The sequence below is a fragment of the Microcaecilia unicolor genome, chromosome 4 (assembly GCF_901765095.1).
Source record: "Microcaecilia unicolor chromosome 4, aMicUni1.1, whole genome shotgun sequence".
Lineage (NCBI taxonomy): Eukaryota > Metazoa > Chordata > Amphibia > Gymnophiona > Siphonopidae > Microcaecilia > Microcaecilia unicolor.
In genome coordinates this window covers 318260184-318285883 of record NC_044034.1, presented here as the reverse complement: position 1 = coordinate 318285883, position 25700 = coordinate 318260184, and the positions used below count along the sequence as shown (strand labels likewise).

At 46.3% G+C, this 25700-nt stretch overlaps 1 protein-coding gene across 1 annotated transcript in view; it reads right to left on the bottom strand.

The window, feature by feature from the left end:
* Positions 1-25700, bottom strand: part of C4H2orf42 (chromosome 4 C2orf42 homolog) — a 70943-nt gene that overhangs the window by 7090 nt on the left and 38153 nt on the right. The window contains 1 exon segment of the mRNA XM_030202508.1: positions 14634-14741. Within this exon segment, the coding sequence (XP_030058368.1) occupies positions 14634-14741 (108 nt within the window).

Here is a 25700-nt window from a genome sequence, read left to right as displayed (position 1 = left end):
TAAAATATATAGTTCCACACTGGTATATTTATTAATTACGTGAATAGATAGTGTTGAACCATAAGGGTCTAGAAGTGCATTCATACCCCTAGCAATTGCCCAGAGTAACTGCTGATCTAGTGATTTCTGTCCATTTAAGCACTCACTATAATTTACTACAGATATGGGGGGCTATTGTACTAGTAAGCTTTGTTTGCTCTCTCTTTGAACGTTTGTATGTGTGATACTTAGTATTATGGCTGCACTACATTTGTCATGCTTATGTGAACTTGAGACATCTGTGCTTTCTAAAATTGCTTCCCTGGTGTTGTCACAGGAAAATCCTGAGAGTTACCTTAATTCATTGCTAAATGTTTTTCAATTGCAAGCTGACGGAATTGTCAGATGATTCTGCTAAGTAACTTGGTATGATGTACCTCTAAGATCTCTGTTGAAACTCTAGCTGAATTTTTGTTCTGCACTTTATGTTATACAGTGAGATTACAGGATGATCTCTGTATTCTTTGAGTGCTGAAACTGCTTTGCAGGCAGAATTAGCTCTCACTCAGATCAGCCTGCGTGAGGTCACCTCTTGTAGTGTCTTAGAAACACAGAAGTCTGAGGTCCCAATGCTCAAAACTCAGGACTGTTCCGAATAGCGCCGTAAAAATACCGCTGGAACAGCGCAGAACAACAATGCCCTAATGTTCAATGCTAATGAGGTGCAAATATAGGCGCGCTCATAGTGCTGACCATTAGGGAGTTTGGTAGGAGACTTGTGCTTGGCGTGGGAGGATTGTTCTGGAGCATGAACAGAAGAGTTCCATGGTAGGCTCTGTTCCTGTGCACATGTACCTGGTAAAACCCGATGTGACGCACACATTGGTATGTTTTCTGCGGTCTAAATAAAAGTGCTTTAAGTTTTTTTTTTTTTTAAGCTTGAACACTTATATTTAGATGAAGGAAACAGACACGAATGTATGTTTTCAATTTGGGCACTTAAGGGCCTTAAAAAGGCTTCCTTCTGTTTCCAAAATCAATCAAAAAGCAAATTATACAGAAAGGGTGTTCTCAGGCTTCTCACACCGGCTCTGACCTGGCATTATTTTTTACAATGGTAAGGCAGTTTTGTTCGGGGACTCTTTTCTGAGCATTGGGGAATACAAAATGACCTCAATGGACCCTTGTCTTTTCCCAGTATGGCATTACTTATGTACTCATTTACATGAACTTGACTACATTTGCATGCTACCTGCACTAGTGCACTCATTGTTTCCCATGCTAGATCCCTCTGAACATTCTGCGCAGGTAGATGCAGGCGCTAGTATGGGTTAATGGCCTCTAGCACACGCTTTTACTTTTCAGCATTTGGCCTGAGTTGACAGGAATCCTTAACTGTTGCCTCAGAAAAGATGTACTTGCTTACAGCAAAGGCTGCAAGTGTGCAATCTTCTGTTCCCAGCGATATTCTGGCAACACCACAATGTAGCGATTCAAACACGAACTATGCTTTTGGTGTCAGACATTGTAGTAACAGTATGATTCCTGTTTCCTTAGAGGAAAAGGTGAACCAGTTTCAAGTTGCTTTGTCTAAAATGACACAAAATGACTTCCAGTTGGGCTACGGAGGAGTGAGGAAGTGGTGTCTCACTGCTCCGAAGCGCCCGTTAGAATCAGTGATTAGAGCCAGCTCCTTTTTTTCCCCAAACAAAAGTAAATTGGCTAGGGAAGAAAGCGGAGGTCGGGGCACTTGGAGAGGAAGCAGTTTCAGGTGTGGATGGCGACAAAGACGGCGAGAAAAGAGTGCCTGGAGAAGGGGCGAGGAGCGGAGGCCAAGATGGCGGACAAAAGCCAGCTGCCGTCTCCGACTCTGAGCTCACAGTGGGCAGCAGAGATCATTCAGGAGGTGTCAGAAGCTGTAGAACAGTCAGTAGACTGTAAATTTCAAAAAATCCTGGACAAGCTTGATGGTATAGAGGACCGGTATGCGACGGATCTCCGGGAGGTGCAGCAGCACGTTGGAAGTGTGGAGGATACGGTACAAAAGCTCTCGGATGAGAATCCTGCAATGCAAAAGCGTATAGCAGCCTTGGAGGAGAACCTGGAGGATATTGAAATCGCTCCCGGCGAAATAACTTAAGGTTGGTCGGTCTCCCAGAGTCCCTGGGGGAAAAGGACCTTAGGAGCTTTTTGGAAGGTTGGATTCCGGAGGCAGCAGAGCTTCCAGACCTGGTGGGGGAATTTCGTGTGGAAAGAGCGCATAGACTGGGTCCGCATCGCGCAGGAGAAAATCACCCCAGAGTGACCATATTTAAGGTGCTTAATGATGCACATAAAATAAAGATCATACAGGCTTTGCGAGGAGGCAAGCAATTGAGTTATCAGAACAGTCGTGTTCTTTGTTTCCAGGTTATTCTACAAAGGTGGCAGCAGCTCGGAGAGCGTTTGTACCCATGTGTTCCAAACTTTTATGATCTAAAAGTTCGCTTCAGCCATTTATATCCAGCGAAATTAAAAGTAATGGATCATGATAGGGTGCATTTCTTTGATCGGGTGGAGGAAGCAAAAGTTTTCATGGATAAACTGACGATCACGAGGTCGGAACCCGAGTGAGGGGCAGCATGCTGGAATAACAGTCAAGCAGGAGTATGACATCTATTGACTCAGCTATGTTGACAGAAAATTTCATCTGAAGTTACATTGGAGACAGTTGTTGGATTGAGTTCTGAGAGTTTGGGGTTCCCGCTCTGGGTTTGGAGCTTTGTTGACTCATCCTGTGATTTATCAACACGTCAGAATGGTCGGACCTGGACATTAAATGCGCTGAGTGGTGGACAGAGGGGGAAGATCGTGTTGGATAGTCTTGAAAACTGATTATCAGGCTTAATATAAGCTATGCTACAGATAGTTGGGGACAGGCGAAATTCCTGCTCCTTGCTGTCTCAGGTAATGTTCTAAACTGTGTGTGAGTGAGTGAGAGATAAATAGAAGGTTTTGGTAGTAGGGTGGTGGAGGGGGGGGGGTGGGTATGTTTGGATTAGTATGGATGGGGTTGGATGTTTGGCAGAGTAGAGTGCTGTGTGGGGGTGGGAGGGGAAGAGTGTGAGTGAGTGAGGGTGGGCTATAAATGGTTTTGGGGTGGGTGTCTTGGAGGAGTCTAGCAGGGGAGGGTAGTGGTTAGTGTTTGGAGGGAGAAGGAATATGGGAAGTGCGGAGGGTTTGTTCTGAGATATTTATGACTGTCCTCCAGGGTTGTTTGGGGAATTGTAGTGTGGGGAAGTTCCCCTTGTCTAAACTTGTACAGCGCTGCGTAACCCTGGCAGGGCTATAGAAATGCTAAGTAGTAGTAGTAGGTATGGGGGAGTGTGAGTTTTGTTTGCTACTGTGGGTATGGATGATTTCAAAGAAAGTTCAAAGGCATGGTGCAGGGAAGTTGTTGCAGGGGGATGATGAGGAGGGAAAGAGGTTTGCTGTGTACTACTGGAAAGGGCGGCTTCGAGCTCAGTTATGGAAGGGTTCCAGGAAGTTTCCGGGCTGGAAAGGGGTTTGGGAGGAGGGGAAGTGCAACGCTTGGATTGCCAGGATGTGTTATTTGGGGACTGTTAGGTCTATGGAGATTCAATTTCATTCCAGGGGGACGGAGGCTGGGACATTCCCTTGGCTTTGGGGTGGTGGATGGGCATAAAACAGGAATACATGATCAGTGAGAAAGGGTGGGAGTAGGTTGAATGTCGGGGTTAAAAATAATTACCTGAAATGTGGGGGGTATTCATTCACCCATTAAACGACAAAAATTGTTAAAAGTTTTGAGAGATAGGGGACCTCCGTTGCCTTTCTGCAGGAGACGCACCTCTCGGCAACGGAGCATTTGAAATTAAAAAAGTGGTGGGTTGGAAATCTTTTTGAGGCACCGGCAGTGGGAAGAAGGGGGGGGGGGGGGGTGTGGTGATTCTAATAAAGAAGGGATTGCATTTGGAAACCAAGAAAGTCATAGCAGACCCAGAGGGTTGGTTCATAATAGCGTCAGGAGTCTTGGAATGTCAGCCAATGTTATTGTGTAACATTTATGCTCAAGAGGGATTTTTTTAAAGGGGTGATTCGACAGATTTTGGGCTTGGGAGATGTACCGATAGTGATGGGAGGGGATATGAATGATGTCTCAGACCCGAGATTGGATCGCTCTAGCCCAACAGATTAGGAATTGGCTAGAACGGAACGAGGGGTACTTCTTTTAGGATTGGCTTTGGGGTTAATAGATGTTTGGAGAACTCAATCCATTGGAACGAGACTATACACATATCTCTAGAGTGCATGCCACAATGTCTAGAATAGATTATATGCTGATCTCACAGGAACTCTTAACGCAGGTGGAGGAGACTAGGATAGGGCCCATAATGATCTCAGACCATGCTTGGGTCGAAGTGAGGTTTGGGGGTGGTTCTGCTTCAATGAGGAGTGGTTTGCGTTTTCCACCCTTTCTCTATAGGGACAGGCATTTTCTGCCGTTTTTGGTCTCGAAATGGAAACTTTATGCAGAAGCCAATGAGCAGCATAGACCTAATCCGGTTTTATATTGGGAGGTGGCTAAAGCGGTCCTTAGAGGGGAAATTATCTCATATATTAGTTTTCGGAGAAAGGTGTGAAATAGAGAGGTGTTACATCTGGAGAGGCAGGTGACCCTCCTCCACAGACAGTTTCAATAGCTTTATCCAACAGGAGCAGTTACCTAGACATCTTAATACAGCCCAAATTATAGTCATCCAAAAGCCGGGCAAACAGGCGGACCGGCCAGAATCATATTGCCCAATTTCGTTGGAACACGGAGGTAAAGCTTTTGGCCAAGATTATGGCGAACAGACTCGCCAGAGTTCTTCCGTCTTTGGTAGTGGAGCCACAAGTGGGGTTCACCTGTGAGCGGGTAATAGCAAAAAATATGAGGAAGATACTAGCAGTATTAGAAATGGTTGGAAGGGCAGGGATTCAGGCCTTGCTAATAAGCTTTGACGCTGAAAAAGCATTTGATCGGGTGGATTGGGGATTTCTGTATGGGGTATTGGCAGCATATGGTATAGAGGGAGATTTCTTGAAAGCAGTAAGAACATTATAAGCAGACCCGCAGGTGTGTGCCAATGGAGTATTGTCAGACAGGTTCGCGATAAGCAGGGGAACAAGGCAGGGTTGCCTGTTGTCGCCATTGCTTTTCGTTTTAACTCTAGATCCTTTATTGCGGGAGATCCAATTTAATCAAGGTATAAAAGGGGTGAAAATAGGGAAACATATCTAAGTCGGCACCATTCGTGGATGATTTGTTAGTGCTTATAACGGAGCCTAAGACATCTTTGCGAAATCTTATGGAAATTTTAGCAGAATTTGGGGACTTCTCTGGGTTTCAATTGAATCTCTCAAAGTCAGAGGCAATGGCAAGTTCGGAAGATGTGAGATGATCTTGGGGAGGAGGGTACAAGGGAAGTTTTGTTACTTGGGAATACAGTTAACAATGGACACCTCCATGTTGTATAAGGTTAATATATCCAAGTTGCTTCAGGAGACGAAGGAGCAGCTGGCAATTTGGTCTGCCTTACTGGTGTCTTTTTTGGGTAGGTTGCATCTACTTAAAATGATTGTTTTTCCACGTTGGCAATATGTGTTACAAGTCTTGACTCTTTGGTTATCTAGATGAGATTTGGAAGCATTTCAAAAATTGGCGGCAAGGTTTTGTTGGGGCGGACGGAAGTCGAAAATGCGGTGGAAATTTTTGGTGGCCACCACTGGATCGGGAGGGTTGGGGCCTTTGCAGAAATTTGTGGGCAGGGTCCATCTAGCATATTGGCTTACGCTCAGTTGGCTCATTATGTGAGATCGCTGCCGAAAGAGAGTTTGTTGCCTCGTTTTGGTGTGCAGCTACGTGAACTGTTAAAAGGAGATGCTGTAGGCCAAATGTCAATTTCGTGGTTTCATAGAGAATTTTGCAAGAAGGCGCAAGCACGGGATTTGCAGATGGTTGCGGATAGGTGGAGAAAGGAGGTGGGAAGACCAGTATCTGCTAAGTTGTTATTGGCAGCCCTCAAAAGTGGTAGTAGCTTGGTGCATAGCGCCGAACTGCAGGAGTGTCATTTTAGGTCGGTACATAGGGCATATATCTCCCAAAGGCAGGCTTTTTATGTTGGGGTATCTGATACACAGTGTTGTCTTAATTGCAAAAGGGCTGAGGCTACGCTTTTTCATGGTTTGTGGCAATGTAGACAGATCTCTACATACTGGTCAGCAATCTCTCAATTTCTCCAAGATGTGTTGGGAAGAACATTTATGTTAACCTATGAGAGAGCGTTATTTAGTGCCCCTTGTTTATGGCGGATGGGCACGAGAGGAGAAAAGTTGTTCCTGGGAAAGGCTTGTGTCTTGGGGAAGAAATGTATATTTATCTATTGGACTCCGATCACCCTCCCTCCTTCTGGCATTGGAGGAATAAATTACATGAGTTAATGTTATGGGAAGCTAGGGTTGCGGGCTTGTCACCGGGAAGGCAGCGGAGGTTTCTAGCAGTATGGGAGGCGTATTTGTACAAAATCTCGCCATGGCCGCATAGTCAAGTTTTGAATAGACTTCCCTGGAGTGGGTAAATGTTGCTGTCAGGTTATTTGAGTGTTGCACTGGGGTAAGGAGGGTTGGAGTTCGGGTGGAGGGAGGGAGGTTAGGGAATGGATAGCTTAAGGGTACTCTGCTTTATACAATGTTTGTTAGGCAGGTAAAAGACACAGTAGGGGAAATGTGTATGGGCAAGGGGAGGGGGGTTAAGTTGGGGGAAGGGGAGGAAAGGGTTAAAAAGCTTTGAGGATGTTCAATATTCAATGCTTTATCTTGTTTTTCTGAGATAAATGTTTTTGGGCTGTGCAGATGGAGTTTGTTGTACTTGGTTAGGGTGGTGGACTCTGGTCCTGGGGAACTGAGGAACTGAGTTCGATTCCCACTTCAGGCACAGGCAGCTCCTTGTGACTCTGGGCAAGTCACTTAACCCTCCATTGCCCCATGTAAGCCGCATTGAGCCTGCCATGAGTGGGAAAGTGCGGGGTACAAATGTAGCAAAAAAAAAAAAAAAAAAAAAAAGACACAAAATGAGCATTCTGTTTTTGCTGAGTTAGCAAAAACAGAATTAAGGCACAGCTTTCTTCTGAAACTTTAAACTGTGATAAATTGTGAGCTCTTCTCCGAGCTCTTCAGACCAAAGCAGAGAAAAGCAAGGCGCAGTGCCCCCTCGGGTGCACGGAGCCGCCTATAATATGGTGCCGTGCCCCGATGGGCATGCGCACCGGGCCAGCGGGGTGCAAGTGAGGCGTGACGGGCACGTTCCCACCGCCCAAAGGGCACCCCGCTGAAAAGGGGGAAGAGCTACGAAGGGGTTTAAAAGCCCCTGGGTGGAGCCCGGACGGCCTCTTCAGGCGTCCGGGCACCAGCATACACCCAGCCCCCCCTCCCCAGTTTACTGCGAATTGTACTTGTATATATCTTGTCGCAGCTTTGGCGGGGTACCCAAGCCTGATGGTATAAGCTAGGCAGCTAGGATAGCTGCGCTTACGGTTGAGCTCCCTTGCTGTGCGGCGCGGAGCAATGTGTAAGACTGGTCAGTCTTTCTAGTGCGGCGGACTCGGCTGGTTAATGAGCCAAAGGCTGAATGTGGGATAATGAGCCAAAGGCTGAATGTGGGATAATGAGCCAAAGGCTGAATGTTGGATAGCGAGCAGAAGGCTGAATCCGGCTTGGGTATACCTAAGGTTTTAAGATGTGTTGTATCTAAATAAAGCTGCGACCAAGTTGTGCCATATTTAAGAAAATACCAACGTGTCGGGTGATTATTATTGTGTCAATATTGTAAATATCAGATAATCCATATGCCCGAGGGGTCTCGGCTGCCTATATTATGATTTACAACATAATGCAGGCAGTTTAAAGTTACAAGAGCAATTAAGGACAGAGCGGATTCCCTGAATCATCAGCTTCTCTGTTCAGAGAGGGAACTGAATGAACTTAAAAAGATACATCAAGCTCAGACTACTGAATTTCAAAAGGAAAATTCTGGTGCTTTAGGCATGCATCTGAATCAGGTAGTGAGAGAAAAGGATTCATCAGCTCAAGCTGCTCAGGATTATCATCAATCTTTCACTTTCCACTGCGACTGTTCCTGATGCCTTCAAACATGCCGTAGTCACACCACTCCTTGAAAAAACCTTCGTTGGACCCTACCTGTCCAACTATCGCCCCATCTCCCCCCTCCCTTTCCTATCCAAGATACTTGAACGTGCTGTTCACCGCTGTTGACTTGACTTTCTTTCATCTCAAGCTATTCTTGATCCACTTCAATCTGGCTTTCGCCCCCTTCATTCAACTGAAACAGCGCTTGCTAAAGTCTCCAATGATCTGTTCCTGGCCAGATGCAAAGGTCTCTATTCTATTCTCATCCTTCTCGATCTATCTGCTGCTTTTGACACTGTTGATCAGAGCCTACTCCTTGATACGCTGTCTCACTTGGATTTCAGGGCTCTGTTCTTTCCTGGTTTTCGTCTTCTCTCTCCCAGCATACCTTTAGTGTATACTCTAGTGGATCCTCCTCTACTTCTATCCCACTATCAGTTGGTGTACCTCAGGGATCAGTCCTGGGACCTCTTCTTTTCTCCATCTATACTTCTTCCCTTTGTACTATGATCTCATCCCATGGTTTTCAGTATCAAAAATTACCCAAATTCTTATTGAACCTGTTCAAATTCAGATAGCTTTCCATTTAGGTACTGCCATTCCATTGTACGTAATTTAGAACGTATGGAAATTGCCTTTGTACTACATTTGACTTTCATTTTACCCAAAAATATTAACAGCTGAAACAATTTTAATGTTGGCACTTGGAAAGATAATCTTTATCTCCATGTAGAGACTCTTGAATACATAGCTTACCAACAGGAAGACCCACTTAATTCTTAATTTGGCTATTTGTCAGAGAACCAAGGACATTCATTGACTGTGCCCTGGTAAGCCTTTCCTGAAAGATACTACTGAAGCTTTATGCGGCTTGCACCATAAATGTGCAAGATAACTCTAAGGTTACTATGACCGAATTTGAGGATTTTTCAGATATTACTGTTGCCATTGTAAATAATGTTTGTTTGGTTAATACTCCCTAAAACCCTGATGGCGAACCTATGACACGCGTGTCAGCACTGACACGCGTAGCCATTTTCGATGACACGCGGCGCCGCCGCAGTGTGGTCCGCCCTCCCTCCTCGCTCCCGGAAACTAAACTTAAAGCCTCCTTTCACATCGCAGCAAGCAGCAGCAGGGCAGACCACTCCTTCCTTCCGGTCCTGCCCTCGCCTGACGTAACGTCCGCGAGGGCGGAGCACAGAAGGGAAGGAGGAGAGGTCTGCCCTGCTGCTGCTTGCTGCTACGTGAAAGGAGGCTTTAAGGTTAGTTTCCGGGCCTGGTAGCAGGTGGAGGGGGGGCCCGGTGACCTCGGGTGGGCAGTGATCTCTGGTAAGGGGGGGGGGGCCCGGGGGCGGTTCTAGTAGCAGTGATTTTCTTGAACTGACACACCACCCGAGTTATGCTCGGTTTTTGGCGAATTTTGACACCCAAGCTCAAAGGTTGCCCATCACTGCCCTAAAATGAACTTACAGTCACTAGTATAAAAATGATATCACCAATCTTTTCCCACTACCCAGTAATGTTTGTTTGATTGATGTCTCCAAGTATTCATTGTTAATGTTTGTGGAGTTTCTTTGCTTTATCTTGATCCTGTATATAGCGAGACTGAAATCCTAGCTGCCTTCCGTGGTCATCTCATTGCTTTTGCTCAAGAACTGAATCACTTACTTTCTACAGATTCTCATACAATTGAACTTGTTGTTGATTGTACAGACATTCAGGTTACTGACTACAACCAAGATGTCTCTGATTTGGATGCTGTGCTGACAATTTTACTACCACTTTTATTATTCCTGTTTTCACCACCCTTTGGGCCATCTTATTCCTGATCTCCTTCATTCTAGTGTGAGAAGTTTGCTCTGTCGCATCATTCGCAAAAGCTTAACTCCAATGATCACAAGATTTTGTGGAGACTAATAGAGATTAATCCCTCCACTATGATTCTTTGCATTTTTCTCATCCTGTTAATGTACTAACCTTGCTTATGCCTTACCATGCATTTATTTTTCATACTATTAATTCATGAGTTAAGCTTTTACTAATACCTTTGCTGTTCATGTATTCATTTATCTGATACATAAGCTCGTTTATAAAGTTTTAAACATTATTGTATGATTTGCTGAACTGACTCTTTTGTGGTATGTAATTTTAGTTTATAATTTATGCTTATGTTAGTTTTGAGTTTGCTTAACTGTATTCATTTTGCTCTCCTTAATATTCGGATGTACATACATCTCTTTTGCCTTGACCATGCTCTTGGTTCTAACTTGTCTAGTTATATTTGTAGTTAGGTTGAAGATATAAAAGACTCCACTGTAGTTATCCCACCTAAAGGGGGGAGGGGAATGTAGGGGTGTTCCCTGCATATCAACTGAGGCCTGCCTATGCCAGGATCCATCTTTGTGAGCTAGACTGTCATGGCTGCTCCAGTGCTTCCAGCATTTGACTGCCAGCACAGGACCCCAGCATACCAAGGAACTCCTGCATTTTGTCTCTGGTGTGAAGTCAGTAACAGCACTGATTTATAATGACACAAGAATGAGATAAGACTTTTCATCAGCCCCGATGAGTCTGCCAGGGAAGAACTTTTGACAGTCTGTGATGCTAAGTGCAGATGAATGCCACAGGCTAAGAAAGGGTGATTGAAGGAGGCAAATCAGTGCTGAGGCTTAGGAATTGAGGATAGTCGAGTCAGAGAATGCACGAACAGCTGTACAGAGAGGATCAGCAAAGCTGAGCCTGCGAGAAGACTCGCTTAATGTTTACAAGAAGTCCAGCTATGAAAAGCAACTTGGTTGAGTCCACGATAACAAGCTTGGCTGAGACTGACGAGAAATCTAGCTGAAACGGAATATTAGCTCAGCTAAGTCTGAAGAAAAGCCTGGCTGAATCTGAAAACGTAGCAGAGCTGAGTACGGTAGAGTTTGCAAGGATAAATATCAGTGAGGCAGTAAAGATAAACACAACTGAGTTCGTGAAAAGAGCACAGGTGAGTCCTTGAATAGAAGTAAAGCTGAGATGTTGAAGAGAAGACCAGGTTAAACTGTGAAGGTAAGCTCAGCTGTGACAGTGAAGGCATGGACTTCTCAGACAATTAATGCATGCACATCTCATTGCATGAAGACAAGCCAAGAGGATAGTCTCAGCTGAAACTACAACCATAAGGATTGCTAAGACTGCCAAGATAAGCACGACAGTCTGAGAAAATAAGGGTAAGTACAAATGAGGTTGTGATGAGTCATAACTACGCCTTGTCAGGCTCATGCATTTGGGATTTTGTGGTGGATGGGTTCGGCTTTTTGTGGGGGCTTTTTGGTGATTTGCTTCTTTTTTGCTCTGTGCAGTTTCCTCGGGTTATTTCTGAGTCTATCCCCTTTCCATTTTTGTAAACTGTATGTGTGAGTGGCAGCATTGCCCACGCTCCACCCAGGTGGACACCCCCTTGCATTCATACATGGTGTCCACATTTGGACACAGTCTCAAGATGCATGCACAATTTAATTGACTAGTGAGCTTAGAACCATCGATAATTAGATGCTGTTCCTCTCCTTATCAAGTTGCACTGGCTCCCAATGAATGCGAGGGTCACCTTTAAATTTTGTGTACTTGTTTATCGGATTTTATTTGGACTTTTACCTGATCACATGAAAAGCTTATTGGAATTGCCTTTACATAATGCCCATTATACATCGAGAAACTATCTTCTCCATTTTCTGTGTTGCAAAAATCTGAGTAACAAATCAATTCATGATGCTAGCTTTTCTTATCAAGCTACTAAGAAATGGAATTCTCTCCCAAAGTCAATAAGATATGTTACAGATTACTTGAAATTTCATAAATTACTGAAAGCATTCTTGTTTAGTGAATCCCTTACCACTGCTGGCAATTGTTAATCTTTTGGTGAATCTGATATTATGCCTATTGTTTGTATTTTAGTTTACTTATTGTAATTGTTTTAATTTGCTTGATGTAAGTCATATTGAACCCAAACATATTTGGGATAATACAGGGTACAAGTGTCATAAATAATAACCATCACTGTCACGAAACGCCTAGCCACTCATCTGGGGTTACCCCGTGGCCACTTAGAGGGTCCAACCCCAGCACAGATCAGATCTGCCTGCATCTGCCACTTGTGTTCTACACTAGCACCTTCCTGTCACCGACTGGGTCACAACCACCTCTGGGCGAGTCTCTCGCTCTCAAATTATTCCCAGTGATTTCTACGTTACTGGAGGCCACATTCCCAGTGGTCCCACAATTCCCAGAAAGCGCTCACAGACCCAACACACAAACCACCAGGACTATTTATAAGTCCAGACAAACAGGGTGAACAATTGTGTTTATTCTCATAAAAATATTGAACAATGGACAGAAAAAGTGCAATCAGCAAACAATAATAGGTAACTGAAATATAGGTCAATTATAACACTAACATTTGTATACTGTCTAAACAATATCTGGGAAGATCAGGACATATAGCTGCTCACAAGTTATCAAATGTAACTGTTTTATGGGGCCTTAGCAAAGAGATCCCCCTCTCTTTTCTTCGTGGCTAAGACTGGAGCAAAAGCCAGTACTCCAAATTAAAATGAGCTCCTGGCCAATCAGAGCCCAGAACAAGAAAATTTCAAACATATACTTCTTCTTGCTTCCTGTTTGTGTGTTAAAACTAAAGAAAAGAACATTTGTTTCTCTGTAACAGCTTTACAGCAAAGAAACACCTGCTGGCTAAATAAGAGAAATACACATCAGGACATAATTAATGCAGGAAAATATCCAATACATTTTATAGACTTAAAACACATTTTCTTCACAATCACCAAAAAGGTAAAAACATGATCTGCATGACAAGAACTGAAAATATAGAATATACATATGAAATGCATCAACGCACAATGGAAAATAGTACCGATACGCTGAAGAGAGGGCATGAGGTACCAGATGAAAATGCCTATAAATTAGAAGGCAACAGAACTGCTGTTACAAGAGGAAAGAATTCAAATGATAAAGGCAGAAGGGAAAAAAAGTTGCTGCAATAGTGGCCCCACCTACAAATAGAACACAGAATAAACCTTCAGCCTGGATCCCTAAAAAAAAATCACTAGGATTTTATCATCTGGCGTGGAGATAAGCCCGCATCAGAAGATGCATGCTGGAAGTAAAATAAGAAATGCTATCCAATTCACTAACAGCAGCAACTTGAATATCAGAATAGGGGGATAAACCACCAAACAAGCACTCTACTAACAACCGTCTGCCAAAGGAAAAAGCAACTCACACCTTACGATGAATTATGCCCCAAAGAGCATCATTTTAGAGATTTAAGTAAAGATCTCCAGAATACAGTCCCTAAGAGAAATGACACCTGGGTAAGGGCAAATAAGAGTCACCTGCATCTGTATTATAAGCACGCAGGAAAAAACAATATGGTGCACAGGAACTCAGTTTCTGGCAGAAAGAGGTCAGAGAAAAATGGCACTGCTGTTGCACTGCAAAAACTAACATGTAGGTGCCACACAAGTAAGCAGTTGAAAAGGCAGGCCAATGGCCCTGAGGGGGAGCTAAGTTTGAGGATCTATGTACCTCAAAACCTGCTACAAGCAGAAAAGCTGCACCCCAAAGTTAACACAGCAGCCTGCTGAGAAGCAAAAAGCAGCTATTCACAAAGGAGTACAATGCTTTAGATGTTTAATCTTTGTTCAGGAATACAGAAGGAACAGAAAGTATACTTGCAGTTTGACTGTAGCTTTTCAGGTGGCAGTGGGGAAGGAGGGAAGGGACTGAGCACCACCAAGTGTTGCCCTCTACTTGCATTAAAACTTTCCATACTCAACTGGTTTTCAGTGAACACTGTACCAGGAGACATGCTCAGTGGTAGACAGGAGGTGCATCAACCCCAAAAACCTGTCCTGGTCAGGGGGATATTTCTAAGTATTTTCACAGGAAGCTCCACTCATTTCTCCTTCTTCTGCCATGCAGGAGAAATAATATCTCAAAAAAACTGAAGGAGACTAGTTCAAGAGTTGAAAGAGGTATTCTCTGTAAAGAAGCAGCACAGTGTACCATCATCATCTGCTGGAGACAGAGAAATACTGAGGCCGTATAGATGCACAGTACCTTTAAGGGACAGATCACAAAGAACTACTTTCTTTCTCTGTCTCCGTCTGCTGGTCAATGGACATTATCCACAATTTCTGGACCGATATGTAGAATGCTAAGGAAGCTCTTTTTTCTCCATTACAGCTCCATGCATATAGACTGTGAAGCTCAAGACTGTGTGCTGCCAACCCATGAACAGTTAGCAATTAGCCGACAAAATCAACACAAATAGCAAAAATCCATAAACATTTGACTTTATTTCAATACCCCAGAAAAGAGTGTTTTCAGGCTCAAAGCATCTCATACCTGCAACTGTGTTCAGCCTGAGGCCAGTATTAATGCCACACTTAAAGATAACACACCTGTGGAAGAGTTTGGAAGTCGTTTCTTTGTACTTCCTATGGAGATTCTGTGCTGCAAGGCATCAAAAAAGGTCTGAGGAATGTGGAACACCAGTGGCTCTGGCTTGCCTAGAAAAAAAAAACCCCAAGAATTCTGAAAGGAAATGCGAGGGATACATTTTTTTTTTTGGGGGGGGGGGGGGGGGGTGTAAACAGTTTCCTCCTATTCTGTGTTTGCAATTGGACTAGAACTAGAGCTGGGATCTAGCACCATCAGAATTCACAATTACCCATGGATTTCTTTCTCCTATTCCTGCAACATACCTAATCTGTCCATTCCAGTAATGGTCCCTGGAGTCTGTGCACCAGAGCTCCTTCCACAACCCTGCAATCATGGAATCCGAAACCAACTAGGTGGCACAACAATGAACCTGGCTCTCCCCTATCCCCACTGAGCAGAAGACTGTAAATATTGTCTCCGCAGATTCCCTGGCACCCACTGACCTAGAGAGCAGACTACCCGAGTCAAGGACCCAACTAGAACTTCCTCTGCATCCTCTTTCATTCCACTTCTAAGAAAGGGTTATATACCGGGAAATGCAGTAAAGGGGACAATTTCCCATTGTTGTGGCACTTAATGGCAAAAGTAAAGTTACTCACCTGTAGCAGATGTTCTCTGAAGACAGCAGGCCAAGTATTCTCACATCTAGAGTGATGTAATTCGACAGGGCCTGGTGCGGACGCCGACTAGCAAGATGTAGAAGTTTCTAGCAGCATCCCACTACGCATGCACAGATACCTTCCCGCCCGATATGCAAGCACAGGTCCCTCAGTCACGTATATTAGCTAAAGAAGACAACTCCAAGGAGAAGTAGGAGAGTATGTGCGAATACTTGGCCTGCTGTCCTGGAGAAAACATGCGGTAAGTGCGTAACTTTGCTTTCTCTGAGAACAAGCAGGCCTTCGCATTCTACATTTACGAATCCCTAGCTACCAGCTCACCGAAAGCAACAATGCTAGGGCAATAGGGACTTGAAACATCAAGGCCTTGAAATCAATTAATCTCAAACTATATACAAATTAGCTGTGAAAGTGCAGCCAGGACTGAAGAAAACTGGGCCTAGGGGGGTGAAGTTGGATTCTAAACTGAACAAATTCTTCAAGAACTGCCTGCCCGAACTGGCTGTCATGTCAGGTATCCTGCTCAAGGCATTAATGAGATGTGTATACGAAGACAGATAACCACGTTGCAGCTTTGCAAAATCTTCTCTATGGAGGATGACCAAGTGGGCTACCGATGTTGCTATGGCTCTGACATTATGAGCCTTGACATGACCCTCAAGTCAGTCCAGCCTGGGCATATGTAAAGGAGATGTAGTCTGCTAGCCAACTGAAAATTGTGTGTTTGCCGATGGCTACCCCCATCCTGTTTGGGTCAAAAGAAACAAAAAGCTGCTCCACATAGAAGGCTAAGGCTCACTTGTGGTTTAAGATATGCAGTACACTCTTTCCAGGATGGACATGCAGTCTTTGACGCCCATACAAAGCATAACCGAGACAGGCTATTTGAAGAACCCACCAGTTGGAGGTTACAAGGGGGCACCTATGATAGAAACAAAAAGGTAGCCTGAAGGCCATCCGGGATGCTTACTTGGAGTGCAAGCTGGAACTTCTGTGGACAGGCGTAGAGTGGCCAAGAACACTGGGCTGGAGCTGCTGGGCAGAGCGGGAAGGTGGAGGGAACCTAAGCCTTTGAGTAATAGGTTCAACACCTAGGCCCACTCGAAAATCTTTGTGAGGAAAAAGTTGCAGCTGGAGAGTCCTGAGATAAAGAAACATACAGACACCATCCAAACTCTATGAGGTCGGTGACCTCCTCCACCTCATCTCCAAACAAGTTGTCACCTCAGCGTGGAACGTCTACAAACTTCTCCCGAACTGCTGGTTTCTAAGTCAGATACTCACAGCCATGAGAGTCTGCACTTCATCACACCCATGGCGGAGAGTCTGGATGCTATATCAAAAGAATCATATGTGATCCTGGCCAGATATTTTCTACACTCTAATTGCTTGTTGGCCAGCTGACAAAGCTCTTTGGCCTGCTCTTGTGGGAGAGTATCCGCAAGAGTGAGTGTACTGAAGACCAAGGACTGCAAGTAAAGGCTCTTGTAGAGTTGGTAAGGCTAGATGCAGGCAATGAGCATAGAGGCCTGAAACATTTTCCTCCCAAACGAGTCTAGTGTCTGGCCTCCCTACCTGGGGGTCCTGAGGCATGAGTCCTGGAGCTTCTAGGATAGGGTGCAATGGTCCTTAGGAGGAGACTCATAGTCCAGGACAGTAAGAATCTCTGCCCTGGGCTCTTCCTCCATCTATAACTTACATGGGATGGCAGAAGCCATCTCCTTGATAAACCGACAAAAGAGAGACCCTCAAGTGGAGATTTACATTTCTTGAGGTGGAGAGGGATCATGGGGTATTCTATAAGACTCCTCCTCCGAGAAGCAATATGGACCCTCCTCTGACTCTCATGAGTGGTCCCAGACTTCTCACTGTACTCAGGTTGTAGTGAAGGAGCCTGTGCCTGCATAGACTCAGTGGATCTATGTCCATGCTCCAAAAAACGCCGGAGGTACAGCCCTACTTCTCCAACTCCAGGGAAGCTGCCTCCCCTGATGTTGAGAGTAGTAATGAATGCACTGAGGTCAATACCCTTCGAGGTATGGTGGTGAGGATCTATGCATCAGCATGAAAGGAGTCTCAGGAAGAATCTGGGCTGGATCTGCAGCTGGCGCAAGCACCCTTGATGCCTGAGCAGTTTGCAACTGCAGTATCTGAGCCAGCACCTCGCTGAGCATGGCTCCGAATCACTCATCAAAGGAAGGCATCAGCAAAGGCAGGAGAGCCAGAAAAGAGGCAGCCTGAGGAGGAGTTGGTATTGAACCAGTAGCAGGGACCTGGCTAATGGAAGACTGGCAGACCGGCACCTCTTCCAAGGTGGGTTTGCGCTCCTCCCAGTGCTGGCGCTTCTTGGGTACCAGCGATGCTGGTGCCCCTGTGCTCCCAGCACAGTGCATCAAGGGAGGATCGATGTTTATGCTTCTTGGACTTCCCCCCAATACCTTGCATTGATGCCCTTCAGTGCTGAAAAAGATGATGTTGAACCTGTATGTGCCCTTGGTGTCGGGTCTGATGCTGACTGGTCCTGGGGCCTACTCTCAGCACCCAATGTCAAGGGAGGTGGAGACCTCGATGCCAGTGCACTTCCAGTGGATGCTGAAGTCTTCGCAGCCATCAAGGTTGATGATTCCGGTGCAGATCAATCAACCGTTAAGGAGCCAAAACGTTTCTCCCATTGAACCTGCCATGCCCTCTGGTTGTGTGGGTCCATAAAAGAAATCACCCGATTATATTGGGCGCACCTCTTGAAGCCATTAGGGTTCTTCTACGGCATTGAGAAAAGTATCGTGGCCAAATTAAACTTCTCAATTTAGAACCAGAAAAAGGGGCTGTATTCAAATAGGGGACGGGGCTCTAGCCTAAAAAGGGCCTAGCAATACTTGAAAATAAAGAAAATTTTAAGGGCCCAAAAAACTAAACTAAAAGGGAAACTTTAGAAAGGGTAAAATTAAAAGGAAAAATAAATTTTAAAAGGCCTGAAAAACCTGTACGGGAAGGCACAAGACTAAAGCACTAAATGTATTGTGGAGATTATGTAGACACATCCTCCCTGCTCTGTGGAAAAACAAAGACTGAGGGACCCACAATCGCATGTCAGGTGAGAAGGCACCAACTCAACCAGCAGGGGGAGATAGAGAGCACTCAACTTTTCACAGTGTCTCATGGCCAGCCAGCTCCACTGCCTCTTCAGTATTTGAAGCTTCCAAAGCAGTATGGCAAACCGCAATGGGAATAACATGAACTTTCCTCACAGCGAACGATGGCCCCTTAACAAGGGCATGAACTCAAAAGGAGGGAATGAACACATCCTCCTGGAGGGAATAAACTTGTCCTCCTTATTGTATAACTGGAGGGGATACATGCAACCTCCGGGAGGGAATAAGCTAATCCTCCAAAACAAACTGGAGGGAATGGTCTCATCCTCCTATAAGTGAACATGAATCCTGAAGACTGTTTTCCAACTTTCTCCCAAGGAAGGAACTTCAAGAAACAAGAACAGAACCTGAAACAGATTCACAGCATACAGACAATCATACAGGGAGGGCTCATGGCTTCATCTGCTATGACTAAAGGAAAGAAAATTACCAAGGTAAGAACCTAATTTTCCCTTCCTTGTCATCAAGCAGATGAAGCCATTACGTATGGGATGTAACAAAGCAATCCCTATATAGGGTGAGAACAGGTCACACCACGCGCTAGCACTTGTGCTCCAAAATGCGCATCCCTCCTAGCAGCCACATCCACCCTGTAATGTCGGGCAAAAGAGAGCTTAGAAGCCCATGTTGCTGCACTGCATATCTCTTGACGAGAGAGTGCTCCAGTTTCAGCCCAAGAGGAAGAAATCGCTCTGGTAGAATGCACCTTAAAGGCTACAGGCGGAGAACGGCCGGCAAGCAGATAAGCTGAAAAGATAGTTTCTTTGAGCCAGCGGGCAATAGTGGCTTTAGACGCTGGAGACCCTCTGCGAGGACCTGATAGCAAAACAAACAGATGGTTATAGATCCTGAGAGAGATAGTAACTCGCAGATACTGCAGCAGAGTCCTGTGCACATCCAACAGGTGCAACTGCCCAAAAGATTCTGGAAATTCCTCCTTATCAAAGGAGGGCAAGAAAATAGGCTGGTTTAGGTGAAACGCTAAAACCACCTTAGGCATGAAGGAAGGCACGGTCCGAACCGTGACCCCGGACTCAGAATTGCAGAAATGGGTCTTTACAGGCCAGCGCCTGGAGCTCTGACACCCGTCTCGCCGAAGTAATGGCCACAAGAAAAACGGCCTTTAGTGTCAAATCTTTCTCCGATGCTCGCCGAAGTGGCTCAAAAGGAGAAGCCTGCAGGGCCTTCAAAACTAGCCCCAGGATCCAAGCTGGACAGGGTGCTCGCACGGAAGGCCAGAGCCGAAGCACCCCACTAAGAAACTGTGCCACATCTGGATGAGCAGCTAAAGACACGCCTTCAACCTTACCACGAAGGGAGGCCAACGCTGCCACTTGCACCTGCAGGGAATTATAGGCCAAGCCTATTTGTACACCATCCTGCAAAAAGTCCAGAATCGGCGAGACAGGAGCCCGCATGGGTGTGATCGCTTTTGAAGCACACCAAGACTCAAACTGGCGCCAATTCCTGACATAAGCCACGGAAGTGGAACGCTTGCGGGCCTACAGGAGAGTGGAAATGACTGTGTTTGAATAGCCTTTGTCCGTCAATTGCGCCCTCTCAATCGCCATGCCATAAGACCAAAGCAGCAGGTGTCCTCCATGGCTACCAGGCCCTGTGACAACAGGTTCGGTACCAGAGGTAAAGGAAGGGGAGCCTCCACTAGCATCTGTCGGAGGTCCGCATACCAAGGCCTCCTGGGCCAATCCGGGGCGATGAGGACCACTTCTCCTGGGTGCAGCCGAATCCGCAGGAGCACTCACCCTATCAAGGGCCACGGAGGGAACACATATAGTAGGCCCGGAGGCCAGGGCTGAGTCAAGGCATCCAACCCTGCCGAGCGAGGATCTCTCTGTCTGCTGAAGAAGCACGGGACTTTGGCATTTGAACTTGTCGCCATAAGATCCATCACGGGCTTGCCCCATTTGGCACATATCTGCAGGAATACTTCGTCTGCTAGTTCCCATTCTGCTGGATCGATCTGATGCCTGCTTAGATAATCGGCTTGCACGTTGCTCTGACCTGCAATGTGAGCTGCCGACAGAAACTGAAGATGCAGCTCGGCCCAGTGGCAAATCTGTTCGGCCTGCGTGGCCAGTGCTCTGTACTGAGTGCCGCCTTGTCGATTTATGTAGGCCACTGCTGTCGTGTTGTCCGACATCACTGACAGCCAATCCTTCCAGGGTCACTTGAAAGGCCAGAAGCGCCTGAAAACACCGCTTTCAACTCCAGGCGGTTGATGGACCACTCCAACTCCTCGGGTGTCCATAGACCCTGGGCATGCTTCCCCTTGCAATGTGCGCCCCAGCCCTTCAGGCTGGCATCTGTCACTACTAGACACCAATCGGGGAGCGCCAGCGGCATTCCTCGCCGCAGCATGCTGTCAGAGCCACCACTCCATGATGAGTCGGGCCGCAGGGAGCCAAGAAAGTCTGCATTGATAATCCTGAGAAACTGGAGACCATCTTTGAAGTAGGGAATACTGTAGAGGTATCAGGTGTGCTCTCGCCCAGGGCACCACTTCCAATGTGGCTGTCATCGATCCCAGCAGCTGGACAATGTCCCAAGCTCGCAGGCAGGGCATCCTCAGGAGCAGACGGACCTGATTCTGAAGCTTGCAACCGCCTTAGCTCGGGTAGGTATACATAGCCCGAGTCTGTGTCGAACCTGGCCCCCAAATATTCTAGAGATTGCGAGGGGGGTCAGGTGACTTTTGGCCATATTGACGACCCAGCCTAGAGATTGAAGTACTGAGACCACTCTGGCTGTTGCTTGATAGCTCTCTGTTACAGAGTCTGCTCTGATGAGCCAGTCGTCTAGGTACGGGTGAACCCCGATACCTTCTTGCCTGAGCAAAGCAGCTACTACCACCATTACCTTCGAAAAGGTTCGGGGAGCTGTGGCAAGGCCAAAAGGCAAGGCCCAGAACTGGAAATGTTTTCCCAACACCGCAAACCTCAGAAACTTCTGGTGCGGGGGCCAAATTGGTATGTGCAAGTAAGCTTCTTTCAGGTCTAGAGACGTGAGAAACTCTCCTGGCTGTACCGCAGCAATGACGGAGCGCAGGGTTTCCATGTGGAAATGCCGCACTCTCAGGGACTTGTTTAATTCTTTTAAGTCCAGAATAGGGTGAAAAGACCCACCTTTTCGCGGCACCACAAAGTAGATGGAGTATCGGCCGTAGCAGTGTTCGGCGGGAGGTACCGGGGGATACGGCCCCTAACAATCAGACCTTGCAAAGTCTCCTCTACCGCCGCCCGTTTGGCGGCAGAACCGCATCAGGACTCCACAAACACGTCTCTTACTGGAGCGTTGAATTCTATTCTGTAGCCATCTCTGATCAGGTCCAGAACCCACTGATCTGAGGAAATATTGGCCCACTCCTCGGCAAAGAGGGAAAGACGTCCTCCGATGGCAGGAAGCGAGGAGGGGGCCGGCGCACCATCATTGAGAGGGTCGCCCCTGAACTCCAGGCCTAGAGCCGGTGGCTGCGGAACGCTTGTCCAAGCGAAAGGAGTTCCTCTGCTGAAAAACGGGCATGAGAAGTGAACCCAGCAGAACGCCCCGGGCGGTACTTACTAGCTTCATGGAAGCGAGGTCTATAAGAGGAGTGGACCGCTTGGCCTTGGAGGAAGGCCTCGGCTATCTTCGGGCCAAGCGCTGGGGTTTAGGATTCCCACAGGCCTTTAACAATTTTTTTTCCAAACTCCTCACCAAATAGGAGAAGGCTTGAAAGGGCAACTTCACCAACCTTTGCTTAGAGGCACATGTCCGCTGCCCAAATGTTGTAGCCAAATATGACGGCGAGCTGCCACTGCTACCTGCCATTTGTTTAGCCGAAGCTCTGACCATATCATAAAGTGCATTAGCCAAAAGGACAAGGCAAACTGCAGCCGCGAGCCACATCAGAGGAAGGGCTCCGCTCCATCTCCGGGATGTTTCCATGCCTGTTGCAACCACCACCAGGCAGAGCTCTAGCAGCATACTGCATGCAGACGCAGCCTCCGAACAGTAAGACCTGCAATTTCAAAGGACCGTTTAAGTGCTGCTTCCAGCCTACGGTACTTGTATATCCTTCAGGGCAACTCCTCCTTCCACAGGGAGGGTAGTTCTCTTTGTCACCGCAGTGACTAGGGCATCTACTTTAAGCATTGCAAAGCGAGCCAAATGCTCCTCACGCAGAGGGTATAATTGCCCCATAGCCCTGGAAACTTTCAAAGGTCCCTCGGGGTCAGCCCACTGAGCGGAAATAAGCTCTTGGATGGAGTCATGCAAAGGAAAGGCTCGAGCAGGCTTTTTGGTACTAGCCATCCTAGGATTCACAGAGGAGGCCGTGCCACTGTCAGGCTCTTCAATAGAAAGGACCTGTAGGGCATCTGAAATAAGTGCTGGCAGCTCATCACGGTGGAAAATCCTCACCGCGGAGGGATCATTCAGATCCTGTGGTAATTCTGCACCTGACTCTGGCTCCTCAGACCACGAAGGCCTGCCAGAACTCTCCGAATTCTCACAGGCCGACCACGGGGGGGGAGAAAGGAGATGCACCACAATCTGAAGGGGAATTAGCCCTTCTACGCTTTTCTTTATGCCAATTATCAGGGAAAATAGCCTCAGCGGGCAGTCCCAGGCCAGAATCCACCGGGGGGGGGGGACAATAAGAAGGGGCCTCAGACAACCCTTGAGGGAGAGCTCTTTTCAGCATGTATGCTTTATGCAATAACACAAAATCAGGGGAGAAAAACTCACCCTGGGCACCCAGATCCCATCCGGGGCTAGCCGCTCCCTGAATAGCCTCAATTCGAGGTCCCCCCCCCAGGCTCAGGGCTCTCCGTCTCTACGGAGGCCGCGCCATGCGGAGAATTCAAAATGGCGTCCGCTGCCAGCTCTGAGCAGGAAGAATCATCGCTCGCCATGCTCGGGCCGGCTCTTACACCTGTACAGCACGATTTACAGAGCCCCGCTGCTGATTTGCGCTTGCCACACCAGGAACAGCGCTTTACATTCTCTGCAGCCATCGCCGAAAACGGCGGGAAAATTCAAAATGGCGGTTTTGCGCCAAAAACGCCTCGATCACAGGGCCACCCTGGAGGCGTTAGAAAACACTCTTACCTCACCGGGACCGCGTATCACAGCTCTGGTCCCATAGAAGAATCAAAGGAAAACCTCTGTTCCATTTTTTTTTTTTTAACGCTGTGAGGAAAGCAGAGGTAATAAGAACTCCGAGGCCAGATAGTGGGAAAGGCACGGAAAGGCGAACCAATGTGCCTGCATCCACTGAGTGGGAAAGGACAGGGAAAAGCAAGCTATATGTCCACACCACGGGGGCATGGGTAAGGCAGGGAAAGGGCTGACCTATGCGCCTTCAAAGTGAAGCTGCTATAGCCTCTAACACCCCGGCTAACAACTGGCAAGCCAGGAGCACCCCCAGCAGATTTTTGATGGAGCTCGATAGAAGCTGCAGCCACCCTGCTTGGGGAGTAGAGAATACTGAAGAGGCAGTGGAGGCTGGCTGGCCATGAGCCACTGTGAAAGTTGAGTGCTCTCTATCTCCGCCCACTGGTTGATGGACCAAAACCCATACGTAATGGCTTCATCTGCTTGATGACAAGGAATGTCAGTTGTAACGGAGACTGTATACTGTATGTATAATACACAGTACTGCACATACGTTTATCTGATGTCAAGCTTCTTTGGGTCACAATGGTTAAGTGCATGCTCCGGTTAACTGCATACTATTCTTTGGTCCCAGATCCTTGCACTAAGCGGATTGCGCTGTCTTGTTATGCTGCCATTGATGCTTCCCTATTTAAGAATTGAGCAGTATTATATGAGGAGGATTAATGTACACCTCAAGATGTGCTGTTCAATTCCAAACTGAGTTTGTTCTCTTGTTTGCAGAAAAAACAAAACAGGAATTCCTCATGGCATGACCAGCTCTGGCCACTAACACTAATATTCAGCAAAGCTAATGCATGTGCACATCATAATAACGTTGGTCTATATTGTTCTCCAAAAATTAATCTGCATTTACAGTATAAGACAGTAATGACTTTGCTTAGTTTTATTTTGTATTTGCTTAAATACTGAAATCAAAGTTTGGGGTATTTGCAGAGCTGCAAACAACACGTATTTAATTACTCTTGAGATCTGCTAATCTTTTCATTAAAATGTTTTGCAGAATCTGTTGATTATCTTCTAAACAACAAATTCTGAAAACCCAAATTAGAGAATCATCAGCGGATTACCTAACAACTCAATAACAAAAGGTTTTATCTATGGGCAAAAGAAAGCATTAGAAAGTCCTGAATTTCTGCATCTGTCAGAAAGTCTTTTTTTTTTGTCTCCACTATGTACCTACCACATATGAAAAGGATTAATTGTCAGGTAAGAGAAAGTGGAGCACAACCTAAAAAGTCAAATACTGCTCCAATCTAAATTTCAACCAAACTCCTCCCCACAGAGGGAGCTGCAGTGCATGGCTGGAAATTATGCATAGCACAGATGACTTTCAGGCACTGAAGTAGACAATCAGTCTGAGTCAGAACACAATGATCTACAGCACAGGTTCTCCAAACCAGTCAGGTTTTCAAAGACCCCCCACAATGAATATACATAACAGATAGCATACAATGGAAGCAGAGCATTCAAATTTATCTTCTAGAAACACTGAAAGATGAAGGCAGATAACGATCATATGGCCTATTCAGTCTGCCCATCGCATCCATGCTTTCTACATCCCCTCCTCTCCCTTTGAGATCCAATGTAACTTGTCCAAGCCTTCTTGAATTTAGATACAGTTTTTTGTCTCCACTATCTCCAGCGAGACCATTCCATGAATTCACCACGCTATGAAAAAGTATTGTTTCACAGTTACTTCGCAGTCTGACCCCTTTCACCTTCATCCTATGCCCCCTCATTCCAGAGATCCTTTCAATTGAAAGGAGACTCGCTCCTGTGCATTTATGCCATGGAGATAAACATCTCTGTCATATCTCCCCTCTCCCACCTTTTTTCAAAGTAATATATATATTGAGATCTTAAGTTTGTCCCCATAATGCTTTAGATGAAGATCACCGACCATATTAATAGCCGCCCTCTGGACCAACTCACCTGTTTATATGTTTTTGAAGGTGCAGTCTCCAGAAACTGCACATAATATTCTAAATGAGGTCTCACCAGTCTTATACTGGCATTCCTCTCCTTAGGCACCCACGTATCTTCTAGCTTTCACTGTTGCATCTTGGTCTCTTACGAT